The sequence below is a fragment of the Bombus huntii genome, chromosome 5 (genome assembly GCF_024542735.1).
Source record: "Bombus huntii isolate Logan2020A chromosome 5, iyBomHunt1.1, whole genome shotgun sequence".
NCBI classification, from domain to species: Eukaryota; Metazoa; Arthropoda; class Insecta; order Hymenoptera; family Apidae; genus Bombus; species Bombus huntii.
The window spans coordinates 6,347,134-6,370,294 of NC_066242.1; the positions used below are offsets into that span (position 1 = coordinate 6,347,134).

The window sequence follows — 23,161 nt, forward strand, 5'->3', positions numbered from 1 at the left end:
AAATTTCGATGTTTATTGGTATAAGACACGTGGAATATAAAGTATAGAATATTTATTGTACAATAATAGAGAAAAATCCTTTATTTTTCGAGTCTAGTACTTTCTTCTTTCTTTCTTTTTATTATTTACTGTGATATCAATTACTAGAATACTTATTAGCGATATCATTTGAAATGTATATGTTGAATTTTATGATTCTTAGAAAAGATTGGTTTACTTGAGAAAAGCAGTTGTAATGTTTGTTTGAACTTTTTTAATTTATCTTTTATAAAAAAGGAATTAATATGAGATTGACTACAGTAATTTTTGTGTTGTATCAATTACACACGTATATGATACGTGACTATAGTGATATGTGATTATAGTGGCACATGATGATAACTTTAAAGTACAAAAATTCATTTCATGTTCTATGGTAAAGAGTCTTTCCCATTAATATATAGGGTGGTTGGTAACTGATGGTACAAGCGAAAAGGGAGTGATCCTACGAGAAAAAAGAAGTCGAAAATATAGAATAAAAATCTTTCGTTTGAGGCTTTGTTTTCGAGAAAATCGACTTTGAATTTTCGCTCGGTACGCGTGCACTTTATCACGTCTCGTTATAACGGATCTCACTGTAGATTGTTGTCTCGATGGAAAAATTTAAAAAAAAAATTAAAAAAAAATTTTAAGCTATATTTTCGATTTCTTTTTTCGCGCAGAATCACCCCCTTTCCGCTTGTGTCACCAGTTACCAACCACCCATATATATATTATTAACTAATATCGTTCTGAGATACTTCATCTTTAAAAAGGCAAGGATCTTTCTTTATAAAATTCTCAATGCTCCAAAAGATAGATCAGGCAAATTGAAAAATAATATTTGACTAATAATATACAAATATATTAGAGGTACCAATAAACATATAAACATACGAATCGAACACGTAAAATAAAACGAGACATTACGATACATCCAGTGACCATATACAGACTACTGTCTTATCATCTATGCCTTATCATTATAAAGATTCTCGCGGCAACGTATGCATACATATTATGTACATAGATATTGATTATACACCCGCTCTATATTAGACTTACTTGCATACGAGAAGTCTTCACCTAAGTAGAAGTAGAGGACGAAGAGAAGAAAGTTCAAACAGATAGACACATAGAAAGTTAGTTAAAGATATCTTTTCTTCATGTTCCGGTGTACAATAATGTGTTTGTATGTGCACGTACTCGCGGCCACGTATATGCATGGTAATATATGTATATATATATATCGGTGGTTTTCTAAATGTGCGTGCGTCGTGCACACGCTCGCCTACGTGTAATGTTTCGTGATGATATACATAGATATACATATATGCACGCATGGATCATAGATGAATTACAGGTGAGAGAGAATGATCGTGTTAAGGCTCCGATGAGCGGTGCGAAGTGAAACTGTCGATTGATTTTTCTTACCCTCCTTCTATATACTTTTTTTTTTATCTCCCGTTTATACTATATCCCGTAACATCGTTCACATTTTCACTTTTTTACGCGGCACGCGAACATTGAAGTAATCACGCAGCTTATTTACTTGCAGCAGATTCAATCGTGTTAGTACACATAATATATCAGGATTCAAGATTAAACTTATTTAGGTGCTTGAGTATCCAAAGATTTTTTTTTTACTCTTTTCTCATATAGTTAATATTCTCATCTTTAATTTAAGCTTTTTTATACTGCTTACTTTACGTTAATAGAACTACTAAGTTATGTCGATTATAAAAACTGTAAAGCTGTGTGCGACAAATTATGGAGAACGATCGATCATGAATACGGAACCGTCAAAGTATTCGATTAGCAGGGATATTATCCGAATTTATCAATTGCTTTTCCTATGATAGAGTAACTAAAATACTGGAGAAGGAAACGTTCCAATTTACTTGATATTTTGTAGAAGTTAAATAGCTCAGATGAAGTACGAGATATTACATTTAAGCCAGACGATGGAATATCTTGCTAGATATCGCAGGTATCAAATATATATTCTTTGAAAAGTTGCAAAGATACAAAACGGAACATTATGTGGCAGGTCGTAGAATTTGTCTCAACAAATGCTATCGTATGATGAATAAAAAAGCATAGACTGTCATTTAAAAAAATTAGATTGACTTTTATAAGAATATTTTTTTGGTAACTTCAATCCCTTCTAAGGTATTCCACTGTTCTCACTTAAGTGTAACATACTGTATATATGTATATTGATATTTATTTGTGTTTGAAAATTCTCGAAAGGTATGATTGGGACATAAAAGCACATGGTTTTCTTGGAATGTAGTTTGCGATAACTCGAAGCACATAAGTACTGCACACTTAATATAAACACCTGTAATCGTTCAACATCTGCAACATGTTTCAGAACACTTAAAGAATTAGAAGCAATTAAATATCAGGATATCGAGGAACGACTTCTCCAATGATAATCACATATCGACTCTGCCATAGATCGTATAAATAAATCACGCAAATAAACACTAATTCTAAGATATTCTAAGAACATGTCGAATAGATATAGTTAGATATTGAACACCGATGCAAGATCAAGTTAGAAGTAGTTAAAAAAAAAACTCAAGGCAATCACATCGCCGCGAAGTTCCGTTCGGATTAGACTTGTAATAATTCACTCACAACAATAACCATCGAAAAAAAAGACACTTACATACCTCCAGAGAACTACATTCAAAACGACATCGATAGAAATATAATGTAAATAGTAATTTCGGTTGCAAAAGTACAAAAAAATGAGAAATAAAAGACAGACATCACACCAATAGGAGTTCAAAACACTAACAGTAGTCTACTTCGAAACCAATTAGTATCAGATTCAGATAAAATCACATAAATTAGCACAACGAACACGTTCATGATATATATATATTCTAATTTTGAATACGAAATTAAGAAGCTAAGGATATATATATATAAAAAAATGATCGAACGTTGTGCTGTTTGTTTCATGTATTCGAACAAAGATTTGTTTTTCAACTAGAAACCTTGATATTCGAGTTTCTTAAATAACTAGGCCATGATGAATCATTTAGCTTTATAACTTCCTTCTTCTAACTGATACATTAACACAGCTATGCAAATTCAAAAATACTATGTATGCCAAATTTGTACAATTATCGAAAATGATTCACGCGGCTTAAATGAGTATCGAAAGGAGGATTTCTGAGTTTAACCTTTAAATCGAATATTTCGCCAAACGTATACTCGTTACTTTCTGCATTTCTTAAATAATCAGATTGAGTACCATAAACCACTATTACTAGAAGTATGAAATCAAAATTGAATATTCAAAAATTTCATGTAATACTGTTCAAACAGATAGATTCAAGGTTATATTGATTTAAAGGCCATACGAAACCAACATACTCTTTGATCAATTTCGACTATATTGTCGTATTTTACTTAACCATGGGGAGAGGCTAAGATTAGACAAAAAAAAAAAGAAAAGAAAGATACAAGGGAATGACACGTGGAAGACAATCTACATTCGGGGGATACATACTTGCTCTTCCAACCATTTGAACAGCTCGCACGCCTTTCCGGAATGTGGCCACTGCCCGAAGGGAGGAGAACCAGAGCTGTTAGTCGTTATACCAAAATAATGTGAACCTAAATACTGGGTGGAGGGGCAGGTGGTAACAGGTAAGGGGGAATTCACGCGTTGGTCTCCACCGATTTATCACGTAGTTTTATAAATATTCATAGATATCTCGAAGAAACTACATAATATAGTACTGTATATATTATAGTATACATTACTATATAATATACTGTATATTTATATTCATATTGTATATTATACTGTATATTATATTGTATGTTATACTATAATATAGTATATTATAGTATATTGCTATATACATTAGGATATAATTTACTGTAAAACGTGACAATCGATAAAGATGTGATCAACATTGTTGATTTAAAGCATCGTTGCTTTAAATCAAATTTCCGTCTGATATGGGGACTGGAGCACAGAGAATACACAGCAGGTACGTGGCCCATATTGAGTTTACACAGTGGCCGATGATATTCATTTAGTCAGAGATCGTATTCTCTTTCAGACTCGACTAAAATATTAAATATCACAATGTCGACGTTATTGTTGTGATGTCAGTGAATGATATCAAATATGCGCAACATGTGAGGGGAGAATGAAGTATTTTTAATCGGTGTGTTCGATAAACCCTGGGCATCGATTATCATCATCCGTGTAAATTTAGAACTAAAGGTGCTTACACCGGTGGCATTCACTTTGCAAGTATTTCACTTTTGGTTGGTTCGTTGTAAACTACAAATGTCACGGTTATAAGTACTTTTAAAATTCTCTTTTTCACACAGGATATATACACATATACAGGCACACCTATGCACACAGATACACTCACACAAATGCACCTAAGCGCGTATGATTCGCTTTCATTTCATATTAAAGGGACGCAGCAGTTTCATATGCAATTTCAAACACAACCTTCCCCACTATTGCAAATATATTTCCTCTGTTGAAACCATTTATATAATTCATAAAGATGTAGTTTGTTGCAATGATTCTGGTTAATTATTTTCAAATAATTCGTAAATTCTTAGATTTTCCAGATAATCCCATCCTGCTAACTTGTACTAAATGTATACATATATTATATGAAGTAGTAAGTAAAGCGTAGCTTTAATTCTATCTAGTGTTGGTTAGTTTTAAAATGTGAGGATAATAGGCGGAAGAAAGATATAAATATATATTTATCTAGCTGCTGGTTATAGAAAGATTACATGTGTATTTAAACTCAAGTCTATTTGAAATGCTGTTGTTTCAGTTAATCTGTCTAATCAGAAAACAAACATGTTTCTAATGTTTCGCATGCAGAAAGATAGAAGACGACAGTTCTGTGTAGAACAATGATGCAGAAATTGGAATGTAGAAGAAAATTCCTTTTATGAAAGAAAGAATAAACTCATTGGCCAGAAATTAAAGAACGAGAATATAGATTTGGTCATTGTTACGATAGAGGTCGTTGTAGAATTTACAACCAATTGTACCTATAAGTAAAATGAATTCCTCTTTTTCTAAATAAATAAGTGTGAAAACTCAGTGACCAAAGATAAGAAGCAAGAGATACTGTTTGTTTAGGATATTTATCAATAATTGCAAGAGGAAAGTAATAGAGAAAAATATGTGGCTATAGTGCAATATATGTGTACTTGTTATCTCATTCGAGAAAGTAAATAGAATTTACGAACAGAATACAACAATTTATGAAAACAAAATTCTAAAGATAAAATTATCAAATAAAACTCCATCTTGGAAAGACAAAGAATTCCCTGCAATAAATGAATAAGTTTTTTTTGTAAAATGTTAAGAAGTGATACAAAAAGTGATGTTCTTTCATTTCTACGAATGGACCCATCTTACTAACTAAAACTTGTGAAATTTTTCAATTATGTTACTATAATACTGCATATTTTTAGTATACGAAAGATAGCCTCCAAAAATTGCAAAAAGAAATCTCAAACGATTTTACAGATATTTAACAAACTCCCCAATATTTAATCAACTCATATGTCAAACCAATCCGTAAATCGACAGATGCTCGATAAATTCGTGATAATCCAAAAAATTGAGAGAACTGTTTAAAAAACGAAACAGTCACATTTAAATTGCAAACATAAGAAAAATAATGAAAAACAAGATTTGATATAAGCACACCGAACAACGGTAAAGAACGATAGTCATTGGCAAGCCTGAAACGAGCAAATGTTCTTTAATCAGTGAAAAGTAACAGCCAGGAACGTGTAGACACAGAATATACGATTTGATAGAACGTGCTTAGCAAAAATTAGCATATCTGCGAAAGCGACGTTTTCTTAGTGAGAACTGAAGCGATAAGTATTCGCATTAAACGCAATCCTGTACATATACGACGTGTGAACGATGTTCGTTCAACTTGAAATTGATGTTGCTGCTTCGTTCGAGAAACAATGATCGCCAAATATGTTAGCTCTAGCAAAAGCTCAGCGAGAAACAATACGAATCGAACGATGTCAAATTACAGAACGTTGAAACACAGGTATCGTGGAGTAAGTGCGTGTGACGGTGAATTACTTGGAACATCGAGATTTGCATTCGTTTGCATCACTTACGCCAGCTTACCTGGTTAAACGTAAATTCAACTGAGCTCTGATTGAGTCAATCGTTTCTTCGTTTAAAAATAAATATCGCGCGAGCACGCGAATAATATTTATATAAATATAATATAAATAATATCATCTAGTATAATAATATAATTTATATCAATAATATTTATATAAATATGCCAATTAGACTCTTATATTTATGTATCTTAGAGATTTGACTCAAACAGAGAGAATTTGTCAGAATAATGAATGTTTTTCGTGATACGTTGCCCCGGATCCGAATCTGTAATTTTCTTTCACGATTATTCTGACAAAATTGTAGATACGGTTCGACAAAGGATGTGCATTAGGATGAACAGGACGGCAAGGAAGGTACAAAGACGCGTACCGTCGAGGCAACTGCTGTAGGCAGTGTTTCCTTTCACCATGCCGGTCTGCATCATCATCATCCCCACATCTGTAAAAATCGAGCAGTCGGCCCGGACACATATTTGTCAGTAAACACGCAAGGATAGTCTACTGAAATAACTGGTAAATGGTTAAGGGAGGAGCGCCGGTTTAAAAAGGGGCTGGGCTAGGAACCAGAGATAACCATATGTATTAGATTAAATTAAACATACAAGGGAATCCTACGAATTACTATTGAAACGTTTGTACAGCGTGTTCTGGGGCGATGAAACGAAAATTTCATATAAATATAAATTCAAGCGTCTTATTTACCGTACTGCACTTCGTTGAAAATTGATTGTAGTTCTCAGGATTATTCCATGGTATTGTGACAAAGTAAACAGCTTTATCTCAACGCTTTAATGTTAAATTTAAAAGAGAATATCAAAAGAAAGCTTGTAAAAAGAGAAATAGCGAATAAAAATACAGCGTTCAAAGGAAACAGTCCAACTCAACTGCGCGACTGTAAGTGGAATAAGCGTCACACCGTATAATGCCAGACGTATCCTCAACCTACAGTAGCGAGCGTAAGTAGAAGGAGCGTCGATCCGTATCATGTCAGACATGTCCTATAATCTGCAGTATTTCTTTTACATTGTCGAATTGGAAAAATATATTTTTCGTACTTTGAAGCAACACAAAATATAGATACAAATTTTTAACGTTGTATTATTATACGTATAATATTGTTATATATAATTATTATATAACAGTACTTCAGAGAAATCATCAGAAATCAAGTTGAATTTGATATAAAAATTTTCCCTATTTATACGTTTATGGTCTTTTTCTCTCATCAATTTTTAACACAATTTCTTTTGTGAACCTACATTTATATGAAGTTTTCACTTTATTTCTGGGTGCAGAACATGTTGACAAAAACACGGCACATTACGAACTTCGGTAATACGTACATACTATATATATATTTTATATATATATATTAGTTATATATATATAGTCATAATACGTTGATTCATACGTGAGAATACGTAAATGTGATAAAGATCATTCTATATATATACTTTATTTCCGTATCTTCGTTCTTAATCTTCACGTATGAATCTAAGAGTAACGGTGCTATATTATCATCTGCAAATTTCTTTTCAATTTCCACGATTTACCTATAGCCAGGACAAAGGATATTTAACAAGGTGTACAAAAATAAACTACAAAGCTCCTGAAATATTATTTACCTCCGATGTATTTCTCTCCACCCACAAATTTTCTAGCAATTGCCAAACGACATTAAACATGAACATTTCTGCGTAAAACCAGATAGCGGAAGAGTTCAATGAAAAAACGTTGATTGCCCAGGGTTTAAGATTTAACGTAATGAAAGTTGAATCTTGTACAGACCTTTCGTTCGGATGATTTCAGATGAACTGAATGGTACGTGTGAGTAATGATACGTTGTGTGACATCATGTGAACAAGTAGAGTTTACAGAGACTACGTTTACAACGAAATATCGATCCGTGGTTAATTTGCTGTATTTGTGAAGTTTTAGGTAAATTATTACCAAAATTATCACCAAAAAATACCTATGGAACTCGCTTTCGCAGAAAGCGAAACACACGTAGGTTACGTTTTTGATGATATAAGGTCGGAGTAGAAGCGCAGAAGATACGCGGGATTAATTTACGATCAATCGAACCTACCGACCGACAGAGTTTCATCAATGACAGCTGGCACATTGAAAGTTCTCACACGATCGAAGAGAAAATTTTTGTTTAAAGTAAACAGCGATAGTGATTTGAAGAATTGGAGAGAATAGAATAGAGATAAAACAGATAGACAGTACAGACAGACAGAAAATAGAGAGAGACAAAAAGAGGGGAGGGCAAAATTGAAGGATATATTTAACAGAGAAAGAGAGAGAAAATAGAGAGCGAGTGAACTTTTGTACGAAGCTGTCGTATCATCAAGGCGTAAAATAGTATTCGAATCGGAAACTAATCATGCATGCAAGGCGAGCGAGAAGGGCACACACTAGAGTGCAGACTAAATTTCCTCGATTGGCCAGGTGGACATGCGCCAACTGACAGAACTATAAAGGGGTTACATATCACGTGTGTGTCAGTGGTATTTCATTTTTCACGTCACGCTATTCGACTGGCAATCAAACAAAAAAACACATTTGTCGATTAATATCGAGCCTCGAACGATCAACAAATTTTCAATCGAAAGGCTCTCAAAAACTGTTCACGATCATCGCGCGAACGCTAGTGAACAGGCTTCTACACTCTTCGTAAGTTCCAAAACCGAATCTTAAAAAATGTGCGCTTCGTTTGATTCAATAAAGAATTCCATATAGGATATCGAGTTTTCCAACACAACGAGAAAAATTGAAAGCACGAGAACGGAACGGAGAACCGTGAAAAACGAATAAATACCCAACTGTGGCATCGCAATCGCGTCGAACAGTGTCTCTGAATGAGGATTAAAGGTGCAATCATCTCATCGCCATTGTCATCGTCATAATCATCACCACCACCGCCTTGGCGTATATATGCAAGATAATGGTTAAAAAACTCGAAGGCATATATATGTACACATAATTAAGACACAAAAAGACAGAAATATGCAAAGAGGCAATGATTATAGACAAAGAAAAAGAGGGGACGAAGAATGAGAAAAAGATATTGGTATCAGGAGAAAATAAGTAAATAAATGGAAACAAATATAATATAAAATCATAATAATTGTAGATAATAATTGTAGAGAAAATAAGATCGAAGAATTAAATTTCTTTTCTATTAACACATCAGTGACCGATAATTTTATCGAACACTCAAAATACCATAATATATAAAATATGACTCTGCGATTAAGATAAGATCAAGAATACGGAAAATTTAATTTGAAATATTATATGTTGTGTATGACTTATTGTTATTAACTAAAATAAATGCACGGAAATCGTTTCTTCCTCGGAGCCACTGATTATTGACTTGCATGGCTTTGTCTTAATATATTTATCGTAAAAATGTTCATATAACTTCGTTTTAAATTAAAATAGACAACAAAATATGTAATTAACTTTATACTACTACATTCTACAAGAGATGGTATATATGGCTTGTTATATTTTTACACAATTATCATACGATATTGATATACCATAGAAAAACGTCAGTGGTCGTCAATATGTTAATGAAGATAACAGATCAAAATAGTCTCAACAAAAATAAAAGAGATTTTTAAGAAAAGGAGAGATAGAAGGGAGAAAAATGAAGAAATGGGAAAGAAAAAATTATGGAAAGAAAAGAAGGAAGACATAAAGGAAATAGTCATAAACGAGATAGTAAAGACTAAGCGAGCGAGTGTGAGACGTTACCTAAGTCCCGGCCCCAGGAGCGCTGCTGCTGCCCCACTAGATCATATATCACAAGAGGATGGTCACAACCATGTCACTTTGTTAATTGTCGCGATAATTACTGCTACGGCTTTCAGTGGCAGAAGGACACAGAGAAAAAGAAAGAGGAAAGGGCGAAGGAATCATGGACAAAGAGAGCTTCCTGTGTGATTCGTCTGGTCTTATAACATTAGTCTTATGTAAAAGTCGTTAAAAAATCTCTCGTTTTTTCTTTTTCTTTTGCGAGTCACACGAAATTCCTTAGCTTGGATCCGCATTGCTGTAACTGATCTTCTATGGAAACTAAGATTCAATATCCTGGTGTGATTCGCAATATATAATATTCGATACATTTAGCGCGCTCTATGTACACAGAGTAATAAACGTTAATTATTACATATGTAATATAATGTAAAGTTCAATAGAACGGAGTTTCGATTAATAAGAAATTCGATAGCAGAGAATTTCAGCGAGAATTATAAATTTATCGGTAAGGGCTATCACTAGACTAGAAAGACTTACAATTTTTGCACTTGCACTTCTTGATCAGAGTTTCGTCTTTTATATCCTCGTGGCATGCTTTGCAATAGAACCACGCCCTGCAAATATATTTACAGTAATTAGTTACTTCGGAAAAATTTATGTACAGATTGTAAAATAAAGAATGGATCGAAAAGAAAGCTTCTCCAGTTTGGCTTAATTAATTAATTAATTGCTTGGTGTCCTCCGGAGATCGAAGACAAAATGAAACTTTAGCTAAAACTATATCTTCATGGATAAATTTCGTTTTAATTTATTTTATTCGCTGTTTTTATTATAGAACAATTCTCACCGTTTCACTTCGTCGGCAGATTGAGCAATGAAGAATCCCTGAGTATTTGCTACGATCTTGGCACCACGTGGATTAATTGATATCTTACTATCGCAGCCTCCTTCGCCCTTTATCTCGATTGCCAACAGCAACAGCTTCAACTTCGTGAAGCATAACCTAAGACGAAGCTTTGCATAATATTCTGTGTTCTTCAATAGTATATGTATCAAGAACGAAGTCATAGTTACTCTCTTTACTCATAGATAAGAAACATTACATATAATATAGTGTTTTAAGGAGAAAATATATGTGCTTAACAAACAAAGCAAAGCATTTATATCGCAAACTAAACATTCAGCATTAAATTTTAATATTTTACATATTTCGAAGACAACTTAAATTCTATGGTGACTTGAAAGTACAAAGTAACATAATGTAGTGTATAGTATCATTTACGTTGGTCCAAATCGCAATAGATTCCATATTCTAAACATCAAACATAAAGAACAATATGAAGCACGATAGCTAATAGATAACTAAACGTATACGCACAATGTATTTATTAAATTATTATTTAACTGTTATACTTGAAATCATTTGTAAATATTTTAATCTAAAATTCAATTAAAATCCAATAACGTGACATGTAAGAAATACTGTAAAAAGAATATTATAGTCTAATTTTACGGATTTATAACTGTGAATCTTAATTAATATTTTACAGTCTAAGATTAAGTTGCCAAATTAACTGAACATTACTATTTATTTACATTTATTCTACTTGTATAAAAATTCTTACAGTATTTCCCGGAAAAGCAACTGCTATATAATGATTAATAGTACACGTTAGTCTAAAAGGATAATTACTAGCACGAAAACAAATCTTACCACAAAATATTCATACATAGATATTTTTGTCTACATTTATCACAAGCTTCCAAATACCACACATTTTCTTCAACGAACAGTTCATTTCAAGTTTCTTCTCTATTGACTACTTGATTTAAATTTCGTTCCTTTTACACGAGTATTTAGAAACTTCTGACAAGTTGGTAAAAGTTTCACACGAATAGTATAGAATGTTGGTTATAGCGTGATTAAACACCCACAGCATTACAGAGCGCATCAAGTGCATATACTTTTACTTTGTGAAAAATTCCCCTAAAAACTTATTTGAAAATATACATTAATTTCTTTCCTAATATCGTGATATCAATGAATGTAGAACGCTCTATTCTGCCACCTCGGTAAGGAAAGAGACAGCAAAAGGGACATGCAAAAGCAAGCAGTGGAATAGATAGGTTGAGAAATATTAGATATATTCGAATCATGCGAAGACAGAAGAAGTCTAGTGCTGTCTAAACTAATTTGCTATAAAATATCCTACGCTAGTCGAAAACTCGGATAAGAGACCAACTAGTGTTGTTGTTGCCTTTAAGCGCAACGCGAATAATAAATGCTAAATGGCGCAATTATAATTAAGAGATGCCTAGTATCTAATAGTACTCGAGTTTAATAGATTATATTACGTATTCTGGCACACGCAAAATAAATCGTGACAAGACATCAGACATGTGCAAAACTAACAGATTTACGTTAGACTAGACCAATAAAACCCTAAGTACGCATATAGCAAGTGCTGAGTAAACTAACTTTTGAAAAATGGTGCGGTCTTGTTAATCAAGACTAGAAAATTCGTGTCAACCTAACATTCCAATATTTTTATCAAAATTCATAGTTTCATTGTAACTTGTAGTTGCAATGCATAACGATTAACCTTCATTCATTACACAAGTGGTATACACTCTGAAAATGTAAAAAATATAATTTCTTAATTAAGATAAATTACGTTATACGTATATTTTAGTTAACAATAAGAGTAACATTGTTAGGTTTAATTCCTCTGTTCGCAATATGCTTTAGGGATCAACTTAAGTTTATTATACTTATACGATTATTTAATTATTCATAAAAAGTCCTTATTAAAATATTTTAACTACGTTTCCATTGATCACTTCGATTCTTCATTATGTACAACTGAAATTATAAAGTATAAAACTGTTTCTTTTTTTCATTTCAATTTTAATATCATAGAGCTTTGATAATGTTCAGCATTAGTAATGGTGCATAGAATAAATGTAGTGCAAAAATCAGATAAAGGGATATAACTGTAACGAAGTATAAAGACCAACGCCTCTAAGGATTCAAAAATACTGTGTTACAATAGCAGCAAGAGTGTACATAAATCAATGACGATTTATATAATGAGTTAAATACTGAAATCTTTTCGTTGATAAATTTGTAGATCAAGAAATTTAACTTCGATGTTCGATAAGGGGAACATGAAATTGATTTTGACAAAGAAAAGAAGTTCGAATAAAGTAGCAGAGACTCTGTAAACGGAAACAGAAGACTTTGGGCCAAAAGAAAGGAAGTGCTAAGGGGTGACACGGAGAAGGAAAAAGGAAGAGATACTATAAAAGAAAAAAGGTAGAAAATGAAAGAAACTCGTGGAAGAAATGTAAAGAGAAAAACACACAGCAGTTTCTAAAGAAGATGGTAAAGATCAGGTACAGAAAGAACATCTGAAGAATGGTAATGAAAGAAAGAACAGAATGGTGAAAGAGGAAGATAAAAAGGAAAAACGAAATAAGAAAGCGTACCAAGATGGAGGAGTAGAATAGCGACAGAAGAAATAGTAACTGGTATAGTAGAGATGTCTAGAAAAGAAATAAGAAAAGTACAAAGAAATAGGCAAAAATAAATTGGGAAAATGGTGACAGGATTAAAGAAGGAAAGAACGACTAATGTGAAATAAAGTAAATAATATACCAAACGAGGTGCTTGTATTTGGCAGCTAAATAGAAAAATCAAAGAGGATATATGATAATATATACACTGCTCAAAATAATTACATAGGTAATTATGAATCTTTCTATTGCCCTGGACAAATAAAAAAAAATGAAGTCTTATATGCAGTTTGATATTTGTTATTTTTACGATACTAAACGTTGACTTTATAACAATATTGAAAAAAACAAATAGACTCAAAAAGTGAACATACAAATCAAGGTGAGGTAGGTAACGATTCTCCAATTGTTTTGAGCAGTAAAGAAGAGGAAGAAGGTGGTAAAGAATTGGATATAAAACAATACGGAAAATAAAATAACTGATTGCTTTTTGTCGGCAAAATTCATTATATTGTTAACAGAATTTGTGTGTGTGTAGAATATATTAAGAAATGGCCTACTTGGGAAGTAAAACTGCGAACTCGTTCAGGATGTTTTCTATAATTCACGTGACGTGTTACACATTCAAAATTCGAGATTGAATGTATGCGACTGATATAAAGTAGAGAGCAGCAGGCATGCGTGTACAACGAACGTGTTTTGTTAAGAGAAGATTAGAACGCTACAACTAGGAACACACACTATAAGAAGAATAAAAATAGAAAGAAATCCCGTCTCCACCCCTAGAAGAAACTAATGCATAAAATGTCAAAAATATATACTAAGTGAAATTGAATTAATAGAATGAATAATAAATTTCGTTATTTTATATTGTACGAAGCTGTAAAGACGTCACTAAAAAAACAAAATACAATCTTATAGAAAGTATGCAGATTTCGTTAAATAAAATATTTTTTAATATCTACAATTTAAATAATATATTAACGAGCACATTTATCAATTAAACTTTAAACTTTCTAGATCTATTATATTTTCATACTATTACAGCTTTATATTTACCTTACCTATATATATATATATATATATATATTTGATACTATATATTTCACAAATTTATATTTTCAAACAAGATTTCTTTAATATTTTGAAAATTGCAAAAATATCATATCTTACTAGAGCAAACAAACGAACATTTACAAAACATTTACAATATTTGCAGAAATTTCCTTCTTTATAAAATATTTTCAAAAACTATCTATACTATTACTTTGTATGCTTTAGAAAGTAATATTTACATATCAAGATCTTAAAATATACACTTTTTCTAGTCGTCACGAAATCTGCATCGATCTGGCATTACTACTACTACAGTATAAAAAGGATTGGTGCAAAATTGTTCCAACAAATCGGTGGCAAATACCAGCGAGCTGGTTAAAACAAAAATAACAAACGTTATTATATCATAAAACGATTCTGCCCAACGTGGTGTGAAAATTTTCCAAAGATACATTCAAAATACCAAAAGTACCAAACAAAACAAAAACAAAAACTACGGCTAGCCAAAAGAGACTCCGGTAGAAGAAAAAACGTTTAAAGGATCAAAAAATAAAACTGAGGTGAGGGGTGACAAATTCTAATCGCGTACGAATATAATAGTATATATGTACACGTTCCACAACGGAGTATCAGAGAAGTACATTAAAAAAATGTGCGAGATCAACAATATAAACAGGCAGAGAAACAAAATCTCGCACTATAGTGTCATTTTATATGTGTGTACATGTTTTGTATATTTTATATGTTGTTCTATACAGTGGCTCGTAAAAGTATTTCGATCATAGAAGACTTTCATGTATATACATATATTATGTCTGTTATAGAAAACATTTTGATATATCGTTAACACTGTAATATCACACGACTGTCATGATTACGTCGATAAAATTTAAAAGCAATTTCAAAATGTACATAGAAGAATGTACAAGACATTTACTGCTAATGATATACAACAAAAAGTTAGTATAGAAATGAACAGTCATCTTGAACATATAATAAGTCTTAAAAATGATTCTATTGAATATTCATTAAATACTTTTGATTTTTGTGAAATATATACTTACACAAAATTCAGATTCTTTCCAAAGAATACTACCAATATAATCATGATAATCATATCTAATTACGGTATTTACAAAATGTTCAAATGTCTTATATAATGCACATAATGTATTCATAAAGAGTTCTCATAAGCGTTCGAATACTTTCGTAAACCACTGTACGTACACATGTGTAATCTGTATAAGAATCGGTAAAAATTGATGAACGTATCGTTACGTTTACTATGTCCGATGCTACATGTTCGTATATAAGTAACGTATAATATGTTTGTGTATGCATGATGTTGTCGATATTGACATGTACTGCAAATGTATGACAACCAATGGCAGCGAGAACTTACTCGCTGGCTTGGGGAAATGTCATCCCGGTAAAGGACGGGGAGAGGGTTTCCGTGTACATCTCGCAGCCCGTGCCCTGCAGGTAATCATTCTGCCACGCCTGAGTATCCGGCGACTGAAACACCAACCAATCAAGCCCCACGTCATCAAACCTTTCAAAATCTACTAGATACTGACTGAGACCTGACACGAGGAGGGACGCTGACCCGTGGTCTGCATCTCGTCGTGCAGGCAAACAAGGTTGAATACATTGTTTCGCACGATTATTATCACGTCATGTCAATACGCCAGATTTATAATTTCTCGAGCAAATGAATTCATCGATAACAAAGACGATACGAAGTTGCAAAGGAACGGTCTAATTATCTTAGCTTTCTGGAAAAAAAGTTCGATTAACAGGTTTAATATAATATTCTACGAAATCTAGCTACATTTCTTTTTTTCATATGACCTGTATGTAATTTGTAATATTTGAAGTGTGTTTTATTTCTTCGTGTTTTTCTTGATGGGCAGCAAAGATGGGAAGAGAAGTTGTTTTGCGCTGAAATTTTGTGTTTCGTTGATCCTCGCTGGATATATTCCAAATAAAATGAAATATGAACGTAGAACTAACATTATCCTCCATAATTCGTGACAGATTATGATGCACAGTTCGATCGTGTACGATCTTTGTTAAAATATAGCTCCTCGTAAATTGTACACCTAACCGCAATTACGTTGATTGATTGCAAGTCATCTGTCGCTCGTGATAGGCCGACATTGGCGATTGAATCGTTTGTAGTATTATAAGCACCATTTTATACACGATTGAGCCCTAAAACCCGTTAGCAACAAACAGCGCTCTTTTTACCGACACGACGCGTAGAAAATTCTGTTGATGTGTAAGTACCTTCGATCCTGAAGCATAAAATTGTCTTTCAAGACTGATCGAATCACTAGCGAAATCGAGATTACACCTACTAGCTATAGTTCCTAATGCTTACCTATCATCCAGTTGCCGTTAATGTTCGTTGTTGTTGCAAATTTTCATTGTACGTGTGATAAATTTTCGAATCGGACGATACCATGGAATATTAATCTTAATAAGGAATAAAATATTCATAAATGTAAGATATGAGTTAGGTTTGATGAAAATTCTCCAAATATAAGAAACAACTTTCAATTCGGGATGATTATTTGCAAAACCGTACCCTTTATGTATCCGTATTAAGGGATCAAATTTTTCCATACCAAATATATTTCGTCGTTTGCTTTCTGAAAACTTCAGCACTGATCATGTATTCTGATTTGAATAAAACTAAGAAATTTTCGGAAGCGACGGAGTTGTTTAATTTGGCTTTGGAGTGGTTCATATATTTAATCTAACGTTTACGATACTTAGATACGTTTTTGACTTTTCGGAAAAAGGTTACCACATAATAAAAAGCTTTCCGTAATTACAGATTCGTTCCAATAGTCGTCGCATTTGTACAAGAACTGGATACGATCAGTTATTTAAAATGATGATATATACGCACGCTTCAATGTTCTTTCAAATTTCCAGATTCCAGTTGTTATTCTAGCTTAGAAAATAAATAAAGTTTACTCTGTGGAATTTCCTAACTAACTTTGATCCCTGATTTATATCTTGAATCGCATTCTTCATACTAGACAAGAAGAAAAAGGAACAGAATAACATCTATTTATTTCTTCGACCACTTAAAATTATTTTAAAGAGAAACGTTTGATTTGTCGTGTCCTTCTAGTCCATGGTACCCGATCGAATTCATATTACACGTAAAACTTACAGAAAAAGAGTGAAAAATACAGAAACGTTACTGAAGCGATTAGAGGTGGCTTACATCGATTAGGTGTAGAGCACAGATACGTACTGTACAATATACAGTTAATACGTTCATTTAGTATAGATACAGATATAGATATAAATATATAGATATAATCCATATAATGTATATAGCGGAGTGGAGCGTAGTGAAAGACATAGGCGAGGCGAAGCTTTATCCCTTTTTTTTCTTTCCGATTCAAGAGACTGTGAACCTTTCTCGAGTGATTCCGCCATCGTTACGTGGGTACAAAAAGAGCGCGAACTGGTCGACCGAATCCATGTTGCTCTGAGACAGGGATTGCTGCGGTGAGAATTCTTCAACCAACTATACGTGCTTTTTTGAGAGGCTTTTTTTAGCCGAGCCATTCCAGATTCTACGTTCATTAAAGTGAATACTCCGCGAGAAAGGAGAATATTTACGGAGCCAAGAAACCTTCACAACTAAAAGTCCATTGGTATCTTCGACTACCGCCGTGAACATCCTGTTATCTGTATCTTTTGATAAAGCTACGACCCTCAACTTCTTAAGAAAAATTTTTAATATTTATATTACATGATATTAATATTATATTTTAGTAATATTATTTCGATAGAAAGCTTGGATCAAATAAAAGTTACTGTTCTTGTTAATTATTTAAGACAGAAACAGAATTGTTATCAAGAATACGAGAACTCGAAGCCAAAGAAATATGTGAAAGATATATGAAACGAGTAACATGTTACATTATATATTTTTCAAATTTATCTTAAGCGATTGAAACTAGCTGTTGATTGTATCTTGTAGGTTTTGTTCGATTTTAATATACCATGACGTAGTTAACCGATTATTTTTACTGTTATGGAGAATTTATTTAACGAATTTAGTCGTAAGCATGGAACCCTATATTTGAAAATGCAGTTACGTGCGTAAAAATTTGTAATACCGTTTCGATATACATACTGTAAGAAAATATAAGAATTTCTGAATAAACATTATCAATATGTTTTTAGGAAAATAAGTACCTGAATTCGAGCCCTTGTTAAAAAATCATAGCAATGTGTAACGTAACAGAAACTATGAAAATACGATATGAAACAACGAAACTACATATTTCTCGAATTCGGCAAATTATCGGGCGTGCTACTCGATCACTTCTCGGTATATTAGTAATTAATTATAGCAAAAATAATTCAAATTCAAAAATAATTCAAAAGGAATAAAGAAGAACTAATCAGATCTAATATAAACTGATAAAATAGTTATCGTATTTAGTGAGTTGTTAATAGAATACGGAGAAATATAATTATACAACGACTCCACACAAACGAGCGGAACCACAGAATCTCGTCTCTTGAATCAGATATGCAGGTATCTGTTGGATGTTGGATTGGTCATGGACTTACTCAGTGGCTTTGGCAAAGGGCATTCCAATGAAGGTAGGGCTCAGTGTTTCGGTGTACATCTCCATTCCAGTTCCACGCAGGTAGTCATTCTGCCAAGCCTGCATATCGGGTGACTGGTACCAATCAACCAACCATTTCTAAATTACACACGCTCCTATGCATGTACGGATTCGCGCGTTTGCTCACAGTGACACAAAAATTTCACATCTTGATATTTCGTTCTTTATTCAATTTGCGTATATTTCGTATTCGAATTGGAACTCGACATAGCCAGAAGATAATAATTTTCCAACAATAAACATAGTGTCTAATATATTCTTGAAGACTGTGAATGTGGAAATAGAAAATAACGTTGTTGCCGATCATCGGTTATATAAAATCATGAAATAAGAAGCGATAAGGATCACGGGATCACTGTGAACAATTTAACAGTGAAAAACCTAAGGAACCTTGTTCACACATGCATAGATGAAAAAATCGGCAGATTTTCAGTCTGTCGTCCGTAGAACGACATTCTACTGACCGTCTTGAAGGAACGCATGGCGAAGAGATTGGCCATCATCGTGCTGAAACCCGGCGCTAGACAGGACTGTGCGATGAAACCCAGCTTCAATTCAGCTAGGCAAATCACGTCGTCGCCCTGTTTCCAGTCCCATGATGGAATGTTTAGTAAGTAGGCCTACAATGGAAAATTATAAATCACCGTAGTAATGTTTGCCATACACTGTGCTTTTGTAGGATTTAATAAGTTTAACATTTATTTTAACATAGTTGTACAATCTGAGCTGTCATGAATTCTGATCGTGCAAGGCTATGTAGCTCGGTGGCATCATTTTTAAAGACAATTGTTATTTAAAATTAAGGAACTATCAATATTTTTCAGAGAAATTTTATAAATTTACAACAACGTACTTTTGGAAACTTGAATGACTTTTTGGAAAATATACACTCAAAAATTTGGGCTTGATTCTAATATTGAAAGTTTATAAAAAGAAAACAAAACTGAAAATAATGTAGCTCGCCAAATGTTACTAGAACACTAGTATCAATGTACCCGTTGGATACAGAAGATAGAAAGAAAAAGATATAAAGTATGTTCGCAGATACAGAGGATACAAGAAGAATACCAATAATTACTATACACAAGAAGTGCTGCAGGCCAGAGCTTTCGTGAGTACCTCGACTTTTGTGGTCATACCTCACAGCTACGCTCCGCCCCCAGCTCGCTCATCAGGGGGTGGCGAGCTAGATAAATTGCACTGTTGGCTTTTAATCGATTCATTCGGAAAAGGTGTAGAGATTACAGTCTCGATTCTTTCGACCTTAAGAAATTTTATTTTCCAGCCTTCTCTTCTCGATATCAAATAATATAAATACAAATTAAGCAAACTACATACAAAAATAAGAAACATTTCAACTATCACTAAAAAAGGAAAGAGAAACTAATTGCAAACGCAACTTTACCTTTGTCGTACTAAAATTCGCTTAAAAATAAAAGTTTATCTAACGTGGTAGATTAGAAAGTATAAAGTATCTTCGTAAGTTTTCCATAAATTTCCATCGTCCAAAGTTTAATTAAAATACCAAAATACGTCATCACGATGAACATTTTAATAATGTTCAAACAAAGACGTTATATAGTTGAGACAGGAACATGAATTATGAATTATCAAACGATTCGTAGAAGAAATACCTTGTTGTGATATTGCATTAATTGAATGATAACGCGAATGTCATCCGAGTAATTCTTGATGGAGATGACACGCATGATGTTTGCCGCGTCTTCCGCATCTGGATCTTGACAGTACTTGTTCGCCAGTACCAAACACGCATCTGCCTCGTGGACCTAAAAAGGATCGAACCATTTTGTTCTACGTTGCTTTTTTAACGGAACAATGAATCGAAGAAGGTGTATACGTATTTTGGGATGGGGTCGATGGTCAGAAAGCAATTGCAAAATAGAAACTGCTTTTGAACAAATTTGAAACTAAGAAATCGTAGCGAAAGAAAATCGTAGCGCAAAACTTAGTCTGTTTGATCGGTTTTATTCAATGCGAGTATAGCAATTATATAGATAATATCAAATGTTCAATATATTGCTTTCGAATCTGGAATACAACCTAATGAATGTTCAATAATTAGGGAATAATTAAAAAAGTAAAATCCGCCATATGCGCGGTATAATGTGGTTTTCTAATCAAGTAAAATGTGTCGGGGTAGAAATGAAGGAAGGAAGACAAAAAGAGCATGGAACAACTAATCTCTGATCACATTGAGTATGCAGGAATATGCAGCTACGTCTCAAAATTTTGTTGTAAGCGTTAACTAGCAAATGGTACTATGCGTCGTAGACACGTGGGAACAGATGCACTTTTTCAAAAATCGACGTGCTTATATTTAGAAAAGAATCTTCAAAAATGAATATATTTTGTTAAGAATTTTTATTGATATCTTATTAATATTGTGTATTAGACTGAAGATTTTTATGCATTTATAGGAAATTTAAAAGTACAAAAATGTGTAGAATTTACACAATATGCAAGAATATATAAAATACTGAAAATACTCATTTCAACATTTCAAAATATGAGTTTACATAGATATTCGAGCGCAATCTAAGTATGATATTATACAAATATAATTGCACGTACCTCCGACGCATTTTAAAAACAATAACAAAGTAGGAAAGCAAATTGTTGCGACATTCCTTAAATACATGTGAATCAAACGACGAATCGCTAAAATTCATGGTATCAAAGTAGTGTCAACATGCTTATCTACTAATCTGATGTAAATTTAATCGTTGTAAAAGAAATATTGTACAAATAGCCAAGCATACTATTCTGTCATTTTTTTTTTCTTAATGCAGAATCTATATGATATACTTAATAGATAATCGTGACTCACTGTTATAATGGAAAACTAAGTCTCTAACAGAAAGTAAATTCTTAGAAAGTATAATTATTCACTTAAACTCCATTCACAAGCACTTACCCACCTGGATTGACACGTAGACACGACATGATTGTTATCCAAAGGTAGTAAACAACCGTCGAGAGAGTCTTTTTCACGCAATTTGACGCAGACGACAGAACGTATGCATGTTAACACGCGTTAGAAGAGACTAAGAATATTTCCTTTACGAGATCGAACATTTTTTGTTGCTCCCTGGCGAAATTTGATCGAAGAATCGAATTTAATTGCAACGATACATTGTACGGAAGATGTTCAAAATGTTAATGTTCGTTACAAAACTTTTACCACGAACGTTCGTGAAGTATCGTGTATGTTTGTTCGATTAAACTTGTACGAGCTATTACATATTGACGGAACACGAAAGCAGATGACAGCATAGAAAGCGCGTCAAAGGGATTCCATGAAACATCGTCAATGTGCACAGAAGGGAACATACAGGCAACAACCATTTTGGAACAACAACATTTGTCCTTTCGCAGAATGTCAATTTTCGAACGACTACTAATTATTAGAAGCAGCAACCATGACACTATATCCTCGTACTTTTTGTGATTAATAATATGACGATGACTAAAGCAGCATCTAGAATACAACATGTCTCGTTTTAACTATCATTCACATAATAAAGTAGGGACCAAATGAGGGATGGTTCTAATTAACCTCCGATTTTTTTTTTATGTGAGTGTTTTTATGAATGTAACAGAAACTTCATTCAATTCTACATTTTCCAAAAATTAGTCTATTAAATTTCCAAAAATTAGTCTTATTTTAAAACATTTGATATTTTCATAGAAAAATATTCAAGAATTTAAGAAATCAAATACCATTGACGAGAGTTTGAAAATATCACGTGTTAAACTTCATATGTTGTTACATACGTTATTAAGAAGTAAGATGGTTTCCATTATCTTAGAGAAAAACATAAAATCAGATAAATGGAGGAAACGAAATGATGTAACGAATGTTAGAATCTTCCGACTGACCATCAAGTTCGGAGTAAAATTACAAATGGTTTGGGAATGTCAATGATACTGAAAATGTA

The 23,161-nt window shown here is 32.9% G+C and overlaps 1 protein-coding gene across 50 annotated transcripts in view; it reads right to left on the bottom strand.

Annotated features, from left to right (window-relative positions):
* Positions 1-23,161, bottom strand: part of LOC126865481 (calcium-activated potassium channel slowpoke) — a 108,145-nt gene that overhangs the window by 18,664 nt on the left and 66,320 nt on the right. For 18 of the 50 annotated variants that reach the window (XR_007689552.1, XR_007689553.1, XR_007689550.1 and 15 more), the window contains 8 exons: positions 20,837-20,989; positions 19,667-19,822; positions 15,938-16,050; positions 10,811-10,966; positions 10,501-10,577; positions 6,563-6,631; positions 3,548-3,598; positions 1,084-1,104 (listed from right to left, as the gene is read on the bottom strand). Coding sequence is in view for 17 of the 50 variants with exons in the window: in XM_050618031.1 (XP_050473988.1) it covers positions 1,084-1,104; positions 3,548-3,598; positions 6,563-6,631; positions 10,501-10,577; positions 10,811-10,966; positions 15,938-16,050; positions 19,667-19,822; positions 20,837-20,989 (796 nt within the window). In the remaining 33 variants the exon portion in view is untranslated. Of the gene's footprint in view, positions 1-1,083; positions 1,105-3,547; positions 3,599-6,562; positions 6,632-9,960; positions 9,997-10,500; positions 10,578-10,810; positions 10,967-15,937; positions 16,051-19,143; positions 19,257-19,666; positions 19,823-20,836; positions 20,990-23,161 lie in introns of all 50 variants that reach the window. The other 32 variants (XR_007689561.1, XR_007689555.1, XM_050618030.1 and 29 more) reach the window with 11 other exon arrangements.